The following is a 12765-nucleotide window of genomic DNA, read 5'->3' as shown; positions in this document are numbered from 1 at the left end:
TTACGCACTGTAAAGTGCCTCTGAATGCCATGCTCCGCACAAAACTTCTGGAACTTCCCGTCAGTATACTCTGTGCCATTATCCGATCTCAAGTACTTCACCTTTCTCTCCGTCTGATTTTCTACTTCAGCTTTCCAAACCTTGAAGTTTTCGAACACCTCAGATTTCTGCTTCATGAAGTACACCCAAACCTTCTTAGAGAAGTCATCGATGAATAAAACGAAGTATCTTGATCCTCCCATAGATTGCACCCGAGTTGGCCCCCACACATCAGAATGGACATAGTCAATAAGACCTTTTGTCGTGTGTTGGCCCGTCTTAAAAGATACCTTGGACTGTTTTCCCATCACACAGAACTTGCAAAACTCCATCTTGCAATCCTTCAACCCGTCCAGAAGACCCCTTCTCAAGAGCTCTTTCAAACCGTGTTCCCCAATGTGGCCCATACGCATATGCCACAAGGTTGTACACTCCGACTCAGAAACTGCAGCTGCAGCACCACCTACAACCACGTTCCCTATCAACCGATATACGCTTCCAGCTGTCATCTGTCCCTTCATCACCATCATAGAACCTTTGAAAACCTTCAATACTTCATCATCATCTGATTTGTACTTGAAGCCGTTTCTATGTAGCAACCCCAGAGATATCAGATTCTTCTTCATGACTGGTATGTGTCTGACATCAGTTAATGTCCTGATAGTCCCATCATACATCCGAAACTTGACTTGTCCAATGCCCACAATACCACACGCCTTGTCATCCGCAAGTCGAACAGAGCCCATGTTTCCAGCCTTGTACGTTTCAAACCACTCCCTGTTAGGGGTCATGTGGAATGAAGCGCATGTATCCATTATCCAGGTATCCGAGTGATCACCTGACGTAACATCAAGCATATCCGAATCAGCTGATCCTTCCGAGTCTTCCACCTTCTGAACCATGTTTGCAGAGTTCGACGTCTCCTTCGAATTCTGCCCTTTGTCCGGACAGTCTCTCCTATAGTGGCCAGGCTTGCCACACCTATAGCAGACTACTTTCTTTCCAAACTTTGACTTTGACCTTTTCTTGCTAGTATCATCCTGCTGCTTCCCCCGCTGCCTTCCTCTATCCTGACTGACATACAGCCCGTCACCTTGAGAGTTGTCACCCACGCCTGTATTCTGCCTTCTCTCGTGGTGAGAGAGTAGTGCTGCAGAAACTGTCTCCAGCTTTATGGTCGTTTTATCGACTGTTAGAGCTGTTAACAACGTCTCATATTGAGGAGGCAGAGAACACAACAAGATCATGGCTTGATCTTCGTCCTCAATCTTCACATCCACACGAACCAGATCCCCGATGATTTGATTGAAGTTGTTGACGTGTGCAACCAGATCCCCGCTCTCAGACATCTTCAAACCGAACAACCTCTGCTTGAGGTATAGTTTGCTAGATAACGATTTTGACATATACATCTTTTCCAACTTATCCCACATCTCCTTACAAGTTGTGAGGTCCATCACCTGATGTGTTATGTCATCCGACAAACAGAGTCGAATCGTTGAGACGGCCTTATCCTGCATCTCTTCCCAATCATCCTGATCCATCGCTTCCGGTTTCGTCTCCAACAGAGACTTCTTCATCCCTTGCTGCGTAAGCAAGTCCTTAACACGCCGTTGCCACAGACCGAAATTTCCCTTCCCATCGAATCTTGGAACATCGAACTTAAGAGAACTTCCTCCGGTCATCCTTTAGGGTTCGCAACCTAAAGCTCTGATACCACTTGTTGTGAACAGCCGTCTTTTAGGTTAGAAGAAGAATAGAGAAGAAAACGTATTGAGGCAAATACCCGTTTAGGGTTTCTTATTAATGATGTGATAATAATTTACAAACCCTTAGACCCATATTTATACAGCCTCAAAAAAAACCCGATTTCCTTTTCCCAATAGAAATAGTAACTTTCCTAAACCGAAAAGGCATACCGTATCGCGGGGGCCTGCGGCCCCCGCACCCCCAGATGTCAACCTTGACTACGTCCGACCCACGAGTGCTGGGCATTTTACTGGTACAATAGAGATTTAAGACACACAGATGCAACAAACACACACACAAGCCTACAGGAGTAGATCAGTCATTGTAGAAACGGGTTTTGAGTTATACATGAAAAGAAATCAATTGTGACTTGAATAGGATCTGGAGAGTCAAAAGGTTGCAATTTTGAATCTAAAAGTCTTTTTTTTTATTTACAAAATTATTTTTAAATAAAAATTTATAGTATATAAACATTCAATATTTAAATAAGTATTAAATATTTTAAAAGTATGAAAATAATTTCTTCTAATGGCTTTGGATTTGATAATATATATATACAATTTTTGTAAAATTATTAATCCTGTAAATGCGGAAAAATACTTATTTATGTGATATTTTATTTAAAAAGCTGTTTTTTGAATTATTTTGAAAGACATAATTAATTTATTAACTGGTTTCTTCCTATTGTTATCCAAACCAAATCAAAAACCAAAATAATTGAAATGAAAACTGAACCAAATGTCCTGAATAACCGAACAGTTTTTAAATCTTTGAAATTGTAAATCGAAAGACAAAACAAAACCGAACCAACCTAAATAAAATAATAAATTCAGAAAGGAGCTTAAAATGGCTTAAAGACAAAACCTTTTCTTCTCTCAACTACAAAACTCAATCGGTGAAAGGAAGCTCAAAGGCAAAAAAAAAAAAAATGGAGGAGGTAATGGCAGTACAATGGTCCTCTGAGAACGGCGTGTCGACGTTTGACGATGGCACACACAGCCACTGCATCGCGAAGACGGAGGACAAAGGTGGAGATGAGAGCAAGAGGTTTTACTTGGCTCGCACGACAGCTCTCGAGATGCTCCGCGACAGAGGCTACCAAGTTTCAGACGCCGAACTCTCCCTCTCTCTCTCAGAGTTTCGATCTGGTTTTGGAGAGAAGCCAGACCTTGAACGCCTCCGTATCTGTGTGCCTCTCCGCTCAAACCCCATGAAAAAGGTTTAAGCTTTTTCTTTTTTTTATATTTATCTTTTTCACCTCTGTTTTCGATTTGGGTGTTGCATTTTGGGGCTGAAACAGATGAAAACATGATAAAGGAAGAGACTTTGCTTTTGGTTTGGTTTTGTCTTCAAACACAAAGAAAGTTTGAGAAAGGCCTCGACTTTTCCGATCTAGAGTTTAGTTTTGGTTTGGGTTTGCCTTCAAACGCAGAAAAATTTGATAAAGGCAACTACTTTTTTCAATTTAGAGTTTTACATTTGGTTTGGTTTGCCCTCAAACACAGGAAAGGCCTAAACTTTTTCAATTTAGGGTTTTACATTTATTTTATTTTTTTAAATTAGGGTTTTACATTTGGTTTAAGTTTGCCTTTAAACTTGCAAAAGGTTTAGACTTTTTAGTTTCAGTGAACTTTTAAATGACTATGACTAGTGATGAGTATAGGGGTTGATCAGAGATTAGTGGTGAAACTGTGAGTTGTGTTTCTTTTTCGTTCCTTTGATTTGTGGTTTGCCTTGGCGTGTGTCTTGTTTATGTATCCTATGGAAGATTGAGATGAGAAATGGCATTTTGTTTTAATCTGCTTAGTTGAGATGAGAAGTGTCAACAAACGTTTCACACATGCTTTACCTGTTTCCCATCATGCTTACCTCAGTTCTGATACTTGAATTGTGTTTTTTAATGCAGATACTTGTTGTGTTCATGGGGATTGAACCAGTCACTGTGAAATCAGTCCGTGCTATCCACAGTCAGGTTTCCGGCACTGTTGGCTTGCATGGGCTGATTCTCGTTTTACAGGGCAAAATGAACCACTTTGCTAGGAAGGAACTGGCAACCTTTCCTTGTACTGTTGAAACTTTCCCGGTAAGCAAGCCGTTCTCCCTTTTGCTGCATTATGAAATGTTTCTATTAATATGAATGTGAGATAACAGGATTTGGATCATGCAACTGATACCTGACTTAACAATCATACTTAACGGAACACTTATGTGTTTATTTCTGTGTCAACAACAGATAGGAGATTTGCTGGTCAACATCACAAAGCACACTGGACAGCCAAAGATTGAGGTTTTAACCAAAGAGGAGAAAGAGAAGTTGATGAGTGAGCATGCGCTTGAGGACAAACAGGTATGGTTAAGTTCTTCACATAGCTTCTCACCTTTTTTTTTGTATTCTATGTTTTAAATGGATTTCTCTTTTCGTTTTTAGCTTCCCTCTTTGAAAGAGAAGGACAGTTTCGTGAGATACCATGGGTTGAAGAAGGGCCAGGTGGTGAAGATTACATACAGCAAAGAGCCTGTTGGGTATTTCGTCACTTACCGCTGCATCTTCTGAAGATGATGCAAACTCACTGCAGCTTGAGACATTTTTAGTTATGGAAATAGACTGTTTTACTTTAGTTTCAATTGTAATAAGAGCTTGAACTTGGTTTCAAAGGAGGAAAAACTAGAGTAAACAAACAAAAAGTTTTTCGAAATGTAGTCTTATTATCACTAGTGAGATGTCTGGAGTGGACAGTTCTGAGTAATGGGATCGATCTGCTACAGGAACCTGATGACGAAATTGATGCCGTTGTCTCTGAATGGCAAGCATTGCCTGCATTTTCTGTCTTGCAGAGGCATCTATTACCATGTTTACAGAGATAGCAGTAGCAGGATTGTAGGAAGGATGCATCAGCTGATTCTTAACATCTGGATGTTGGACGGCTGAGATTAGAGGCAGAGTAGAATATGGATTTGTATGATTACCAAAACCAGAAGTAGCCATGTACTGGTTTGGCATATGTAGATGGTGTGATGTCCCAGACCCTTGAGACTCACGCTGACGGTGCTAACCAATTTACTTTTTTTTTTTCCAAGTGATGGACAGTGTGTCCTCTGACCGTTTGCATCTTGAAATGCTACTGCCACAGAAGTCCCAAACAATTTCAAAAGCTTCATCATTTTGTTTTGTTGATATGGCTGCACAGAATAAGGAAATGAAACAAATAAGACTCAATACATAAAGAAATTTAAAGACAAAACTAATGCAACACACTTTCTTTCATTCACTTTATCATAAACGTGTGAGCAACGTGCAGCAGTCTGCTGTGCGTAGTAAGTGGTCCTCAAGTGAGGCTTGACCCTTATGCTCATGAAACTGCTCAGATTTTGGGGTTACACGCACACTTTGAGATGAGGGACCATTGGCTTTTCCAGTCAGTGGAAATTGCTGGTTCTCTTGTTGCTCAAACTCAGTTCTAATATCAAATCCTAGATCTTCAGAGTTCAAAATTGATGGTACTGTTTTTGATGGACTATTGAATACATCTTTGGAAGAAGACCATAACTCATCTGCCACCGCCAAATATAGGGACATCACTAATGCAAAATCATCACTTGAGAGGATATTGTGTTAGATAGAGACAAATGTGCTTGGAACTAACCATTAGTAGTAATTATCTTTGATGTTAAGAAACCTATAGCTCACTTAGAAAAATGATCAAAACCCAATATCTTGTCAGTATTCTACAAGTGAAGCAGCTTCTTCACAAAATTTTCAAATAATCTGGCACAAATGAGATAAAGAGGCTAGTACTTATGAACAAAGCTTTACCTGAACATTCGATGGAGATCTCATCAAAGCTGCCAATGTTAGCCCAGCCGTACTCATCAAAGTCATCATCACCTTTCTCTTTACTCTCTCGTCAGTGCTATGAAAAAAAATATCATGGCCTTTCCCAAGTTCAGACGTTTTCTCTGGTGAGCAAATCACTTTACCTAACCAAGCAAGACACCACTGTTTCAGGAAATGCACCACCTCTCGTTGAATGATATCTGGCTAGCTCAGCTAAGCGTTTAGAAAGTTCAGTTGCACTCATATCTGGTTGATCACTGAAAAGGATACAAAATCAAAGCTACCAAATCATTAGTCACTTCTCAAAGGCCATTTCCCTATAAGAAAAAATAAAAAAAAAATCTTACCAAGCTCTCTAAATAATTACCACAGTTAACCACTTCACTGGACTATAATGCTTATCCTGTTCGGGTACTCAAACTACCATACCCTAACCAAACTACCTCGAGACAAGCTCAGTTCTTTATTTTTTTTTTTATGTGAGGAGTGAAATTAGAGGCTCCTTCCATAACTTGTAAAACTCAAGTTCTATATCTACAATGCAGTCAAAGCCAAAACCTTGTTCTTCCCCGTGAACTCAAAGATACAGAAAAATGGAATGTAATCAAATAAATCCCGGGGATTTACATCTTACATCTCTCTTTTCTCTTAAAGATTGATACAGATAAGCATCAGAGAAAAGAGAGTCGACTTTATGAATACAAGACAGAGGGCTTGCATAGAACCGTGAAGTAACGTAAGAAGAAAACAATCATAAAAACTCAGAATCATCACCTCCCGAGTGATACAAAAACAGATCATTACTCATATTCACAAGTATAGTAAAGATTGAGACTTTACCTCTTCGTCGTCCCAATAAAGTATGACTCAAGAAACAGAACCGAATCACACCCGACACCCCTCGAATCACATCACCAACTCCACCACGAACAAAAAAAATAGAAAAAAAGATTACCAAGTCGCCTAACGTAACCCTCATTGTAAAAAACGATAAAAGTATCAATAATTCAAACTTTTATTTGATTCAGAAACCTTCATGGTTTTTTCAAGTCATTGGATATGAGAGCAAATGAGTTACAGTGGAGAAGACATAGGTTTATGTAAGAGTGGGACCCATTTAGGAACTATCACGTGCCGAACGAATGGCGGAGAGAGAAAGGGCGTCGTTAGGATGCCACGTCAGGCGTATCAAGTCTATTTAATTTCTGCCATTTTCTTTTTATTATTTTTTTATTTTTTCTGATCAAATGAGTTATTTTATTTTAGTGTTCCAGAGAAAAATGACAAAAATATATATTTTCTGTTCTTGTTTCACAATATGAAAGAATCTTTGCAGTTTTACACATTCTAACTCATGATTTTCATATGGACATGTTTGTTTTATGTTGTGAGCTTATCTTTAAACTAGTTGAACTGTTATTGGCCTAAATCGTTCTTACAAAAGTTATATATGTGCTGTAATGATTCGAATTCAATGCTAATGTTGTAGCCGTGTTACTCTCGATTAATCACTGGCTACTGGAAACAGATTCTGATTACTTATGTATAGAAAGAGGTTGGAGAAGAAAGTCTAGAGAGAGAGTCATTCAAACTTCTATATATGTTCTATATATTTTATGATAAAGGTTGTCTTAGAAACTATGTTTCATACAACTACATATGTTAATGCAGAATTCATTATTCGTATAGCCATGTTAGAATGCAATCTTGGTTTGTGAATTTTCATATACAAATTAAATGATAAAAAAAATGTTTTCAAAAAAAAAATTATATGATAAAATGAAAAGGGACTCATTGCCAAGTTCATAAAGTGTATCTCTCTATTCATAAATGTGGTTCCTATATTATGTTTAGTAAATAACGAAAAGTAATAAATGATTTCATTTAAAATATTGTATAGGCAGAGAAAATAAAGATATATAAAAATAAAAATAACAAATAGTTAATGTGTAGGTGTAATAACTTTTGTATAGTAGATTTTTAGATTGATTCTCTATTAATAATATAGATACTAAAACATAGGATTCAAATGTATTTTTTAGTCAAATTGAAGATTTAGGGGAATGTATTCAATTTAGCATTTGATGTGATTTGATTTTTAATGGAGTTTTAGATGATTTTAATAAGTTGCAGAGATTTAGGTGCTTTTTGTTAAACTACTCTAGAATATCACCTAAAGTAATGAGATTTGAGTTTTATTTTTTTTTAACTAAGAAACTCCATCCAAACACCCTAAAATCACCTCAAAACTTTAAAATCCCACAACTTAAAATATTTTCAATAACAGTAGATTTCAGAGTAATTTACGAAATGTCAAATTCAATAACAGTGGATTTTAAATGAGTTTTTAAAATTCATGTTTGAATAACAGTGGATTTGTCATTTTAATACAAATCACCTGAAACTCTCGGTTGAATACACCCCCCTTACTGTTAATATTCTAGTGATATGGATTGCATAACTAAATTGCATGGATTTTTTAAAACTATATTGTAGTCTACTTCAGAAGCATGATTATTAAACCGTAACCATAATGTGAAAATGACTACAAATAAACCGCAACCACTCTTTCCACAAATTAAATTAAAGAAAGCACAACATATGAAGGTATTGTACCCAAATTATTAATCAACATTCCAAATAAAGTGAAACAAGTTGCATACATGTTATGTAGAAAAAAAGAAATATGAAATCAAATAAAACTCGGTAGCTGGTTAAAATTCACATTTACTGCTTTTCAGTAATATGAAGGTGGTGGTGGTGGAGATTTGTACTCAACTTTTGGAGAAGGAGAATAATAAGGTGGCGGTGGTGGAGAGGTATAAACATATGGTGGTGGTGGCGACTTGTAGTCTACCTTAGGAGATGGTGAGTAATATGGTGGTGGTGGAGAGTTGTAGACATATGGTGGTGGTGGAGAGTTGTAGACATATGGTGGTGGAGGAGACTTGTAATACACCTTAGGAGAAGGTGAATAGTATGGTGGTGGAGGAGAACTGTAAACATATGGTGGTGGAGGAGATTTGTAGTATACTTTAGGAGATGGAGAGTAGTATGGTGGTGGTGGAGAATTGTAAACATATGGAGGTGGCGGAGATTTGTATATTATTTTTGGTGAAGGAGCATAGCATGGAGGAGGTGGTGGACACACACATACATGTGGGTGTGGTGGCGACTTGTAGTGAACTTTAGGGGCTGGTGAGTAGTATGGTGGTGGTGGAGAGCTATAGCCATATGGTGGGGGTGGAGATTTGTAGTGTACTTTAGGGGAAGGTGAGTAGTATGGTGGTGGTGGAGAACTGTAAACATACGGCGGTGGAGGAGATTTGTAGTGTACTTTAGGTGAAGGTGAATAGTATGGTGGTGGAGGAGAACTATATACATATGGTGGTGGAGGAGATTTGTATACGACTTTAGGAGATGGTGAGTAATATGGTGGTGGTGGAGAACTGTATACATATGGTGGTGGAGGAGACTTGTACTCTACCTTAGGAGATGGAGAGTAGTATGGCGGTGGTGGTGGGGAACTGTAGACATAAGGTGAAGGAGGAGACTTGTATTCAACCTTAGGAGATGGCGAGTAATATGGTGGTGGTGGAGAATTGTAGACGTAGGGTGGTGGAGGAGACTTGTAATCAACTATAGGAGATGGTGAGTAGTACGGTGGTGGTGGTGGGGAACTGTAGACATACGGTGGTGGAGGAGACTTGTACTCAACTTTCGGGGATGGTGAGTAGTATGGTGGTGGTGGTGGGGAACTGTAAACATATGGTGGTGGTGGAGACTTGTACTCAACCTTAGGAGATGGTGAGTAGTATGGTGGAGGTGGTGGAGAGCTGTAGACATAAGGTGGAGGAGGAGACTTATATTCAACCTTTGGAGATGGTGAGTAATATGGTGGTGGAGGTGGGGAACTGTAGACATATGGTGGTGGAGGAGACTTGTATTCAACTTTAGGAGATGGTGAGTAGTAGGGTGGAGGTGGTGGAGAGCTGTAGACATACGGTGGAGGAGGAGACTTATATTCAACCTTTGGAGATGGTGAGTAATATGGTGGTGGAGGTGGGGAACTGTAGACATATGGTGGTGGTGGAGACTTGTACTCAACTTTCGGAGATGGTGAATAGTATGGTGGTGGTGGGGAACTGTAAGCATATGGTGGTGGAGGAGACTTATAGTCTACCTTTGGTGATGGAGAGTAGTAAGGAGGTGGTGGTGGAGAATTGTAAACATATGGTGGAGGAGGAGACTTGTACTCAACCTTTGGTGATGGTGAATAATATGGTGGTGGTGGAGGAGAAGTGTATACATAAGGTGGTGGAGGAGACTTGTAGTCTACTTTTGGTGATGGAGAATAGTACGGTGGTGGTGAGGGAGAATTGTCAACATATGGCAGTGGAGGAGTGTTGTATTCTACCTTTGGAGATGGTGAATATGACGGAAGTGGTGCCAAGCTATATGTACTTGGTTCATAAGCAGCAACCATATTTGTCATGATGATAACGCCTAGAGCGTAAATTAGATGGGCTGAACTCCCCATCCTAGAAGATCTCATTGTGATTTTTTTTCTCTACCAACGCCTAACTACTTTGGTTAGTTTTTCTTGTTTTTGTTTGTGTTGTAAGAAATGGGGTGATGGGTTATATATATAGCAAAGCTTTTCTCTCCCCTGTTTTGGACTCCATCCAACAAAATCGTGGAGGCATGTCTACACGATTCTAATTTGATGAGACGTGCACGAACGTTCAAAGAACGTTAACGAGCCCAACTTTCTATTGTGAATGACAAGTTCAAGAAGAATTGTGTAGATCATGGAAGCATCATTTGGTTCATTGAGCTAGTGTCTTTATTTTATTTTATTTTTCTCTGGTCAGTTTTTATATCTATTTTGTGATATTCCACTGAATTATTCTCATATGCTGGCTTGTTAGACAAACTCAAACTCCTTTATGTTTGATAAAAAGGATTTAGACGATTTATTTCAGCCATCGTGTGTTTTTGACCATCTATGTGTATGCGTTAATGACATTGACACAATATGAAGCATAACCTATGTATTTTTTTTATTGAAAAAGAATTAAATCCGAATCTACTATAAACAAAGACCTAATCCCCAGACAGGAGATGCAGTCCATAGATAAACCTTCTTTAAGGTATTCAATTTAACCGAAAAAATAGTCCATATCAGTGTGACCAACCGAGTTCGAATCTCGGGTTCACCGTAATGGGTTTTCTTTCAAATGCCTCTAGTCTACCACCGCGTGGTTAAACTAGAACTTATGAATACACAGAATGAAGAAGATGGATGCATGAGTCAAGAATCTCTTGATCCTCAGCTTTTTGATTCGTCACGAGAAAGGTAGTTAACGAACCAACTGCACTTGCAATGTGTAAATATTTAGACCAGCTCCATACATATCGTAACCTGTACCTAATAGTCTATCATAACTAGTGTTCTAAAAATCGGTCTAATCAGTTACTAACTGAATAACTGTCCTTTGGCAAATCGAGAACTTAAACAAAACGATTTTTCTAGACCGATTTTTGGGGCTAGTTGCCTAAACAATAAGCTCGTATAAAATGCCTAATTTCTGTCTAACGATTTGTTCAACATTGATCATAACCTATGTATTTCCCTAGGCGGCTAGACCACATATCTAAGCATTATGTTTTAGGTGAAGAAAAACATGTACATGAGACATGTTTCATTCTTTATCATCCAAATATGTCGCAGTTTGTCTGTGTGTGCGTGTGTGTTCCACTAGAACATACTAAGTAGCAAAAGTATGCTCAGACGTTCTCTCTTGTTTAATAACATTTCCTCGTTATACTCCACAGAAGTCCATAAAGTTGATTTACAAATGTAATAATAGCGTAATTCAAATGCGCATATTATTTTCTGGTTGATAATAGTATTTGATATAAATCAGTGTTTTGGTTTTCGTATTATATGAAAGATTTTTTAGTTTAAAATTATATAATTTATTAATTAGTTTATTTGAGAATTTGTATATACAAAATCATCATTATATTTTGTGTATATGTTATAAGAGTTACATTTATTGACTCCATAAAACATAAGATTTACTAAGCAGTTTTTTGGCTAGATTTAATAAATATAGATTTATATCTTTTTATCATTTTTAGACTGGTACATAGTTTAATTGGATGTCTTTTACTTTTAAATATTATAGAACTGTACAAAATATATGATTTATTAACTAATATACTAACCGTAATGTATAATTGATCATGCATACATTTTAACCATAAATAGAACTGGATACCTTTTTATTTGTATACTAAAAAAATTTCATCTTTCAATATACTAACCATATATTTTACTATTATAATTTTTATTCTTGCAAACACATAAGCAGAAATACACACACACACACGTATATACAATTAGGCCTATATACAATTATATAATTTTCTCTATTATATTGTCTAATTATTTATGTAATTATAACCAATTAAATTTGTAATTGTTTTGATTTTCTATAATTCTTTTTTGATTTTTTCATTGTGTGATTCTTTCATTTTTAACCAGCACTTAGCACAGCTATTATGTTTACTAAATTATTTTAAAATTAGATGAGGTTATTGTTTTCGTATCAAGTCCGGATTCTCGGACGGACCAGTAAACTTGATGACTCGTACATAAACTTGTTTGTATTTAATGAAAATTTAATAATCTAAAGCATGCTAACTTCAGAAAACTCGCAATCAACCGTGACTTGACACTAGTTGACATGGCAAAAACCCAAAAATATTCCATAGAACTTTTAAGAAATGAATTAAACTCCTAATATACTTTTAATTGTATATACTGAATAAAATAGTTATTGTTTGATTCTGGAGTGAACAAAGTACAATCTTATACGGGTCAATGACCGTTTCAGTTTTAATTATAACTAGAATTTGATATGCGTCTCCACGCAGATGATTGATTTAATTTGTGTTCAACATAAATTCATAAATCGCTGATTTAAAAAAAGATTCTCATGTTTATTTTATGTTTTGTAATTTACATTATCATTAGAGTATATTAATTTATAATGTAGATGTTTGGTAATATTTATTTATTTGTACATAATATTATATTAAAAAAATTATAACTTGATGTAATTTGATGTAAT

General features: G+C 37.1%; 2 protein-coding genes and 1 long non-coding RNA gene across 5 annotated transcripts; 1 reads left to right on the top strand and 2 right to left on the bottom strand.

Annotated features, from left to right (window-relative positions):
* Positions 1-2653: 2653 nt before the first annotated feature.
* Positions 2654-4484, top strand: LOC108834096 (DNA-directed RNA polymerase V subunit 5C). The gene is made up of 4 exons (XM_018607457.2): positions 2654-3007; positions 3695-3871; positions 4022-4135; positions 4217-4484. The coding sequence occupies exons 1-4, from the start codon at positions 2717-2719 to the stop codon at positions 4340-4342; spliced, it is 708 nt and encodes a 235-aa protein (XP_018462959.2). The 5' UTR covers positions 2654-2716; the 3' UTR covers positions 4343-4484.
* A 250-nt stretch (positions 4485-4734) lies between these two features.
* Positions 4735-6664, bottom strand: LOC130506220 (uncharacterized). 3 transcript variants are annotated; one of them, XR_008941928.1, is made up of 3 exons: positions 6464-6664; positions 5045-5880; positions 4735-4968 (listed from the first exon to the last, which is right to left on the bottom strand). It is a non-coding gene; the product is annotated as an uncharacterized LOC130506220 (long non-coding RNA). The 3 variants fall into 3 exon arrangements; XR_008941930.1 differs by having other exon boundaries at positions 5059-5880; XR_008941929.1 differs by having other exon boundaries at positions 5603-5880.
* Positions 6665-8252: 1588 nt separating this feature from the next.
* Positions 8253-10219, bottom strand: LOC130506221 (extensin-2-like). The gene has a single exon (XM_057000851.1). The coding sequence runs from the start codon at positions 10176-10178 to the stop codon at positions 8361-8363; it is 1818 nt and encodes a 605-aa protein (XP_056856831.1). The 5' UTR covers positions 10179-10219; the 3' UTR covers positions 8253-8360.
* Positions 10220-12765: the final 2546 nt, after the last annotated feature.

Source organism: Raphanus sativus, unplaced genomic scaffold, assembly GCF_000801105.2.
Source record: "Raphanus sativus cultivar WK10039 unplaced genomic scaffold, ASM80110v3 Scaffold3005, whole genome shotgun sequence".
Taxonomy (NCBI): Eukaryota; Viridiplantae; Streptophyta; class Magnoliopsida; order Brassicales; family Brassicaceae; genus Raphanus; species Raphanus sativus.
This window is presented reverse-complemented; position numbering and strand designations above follow the sequence as displayed.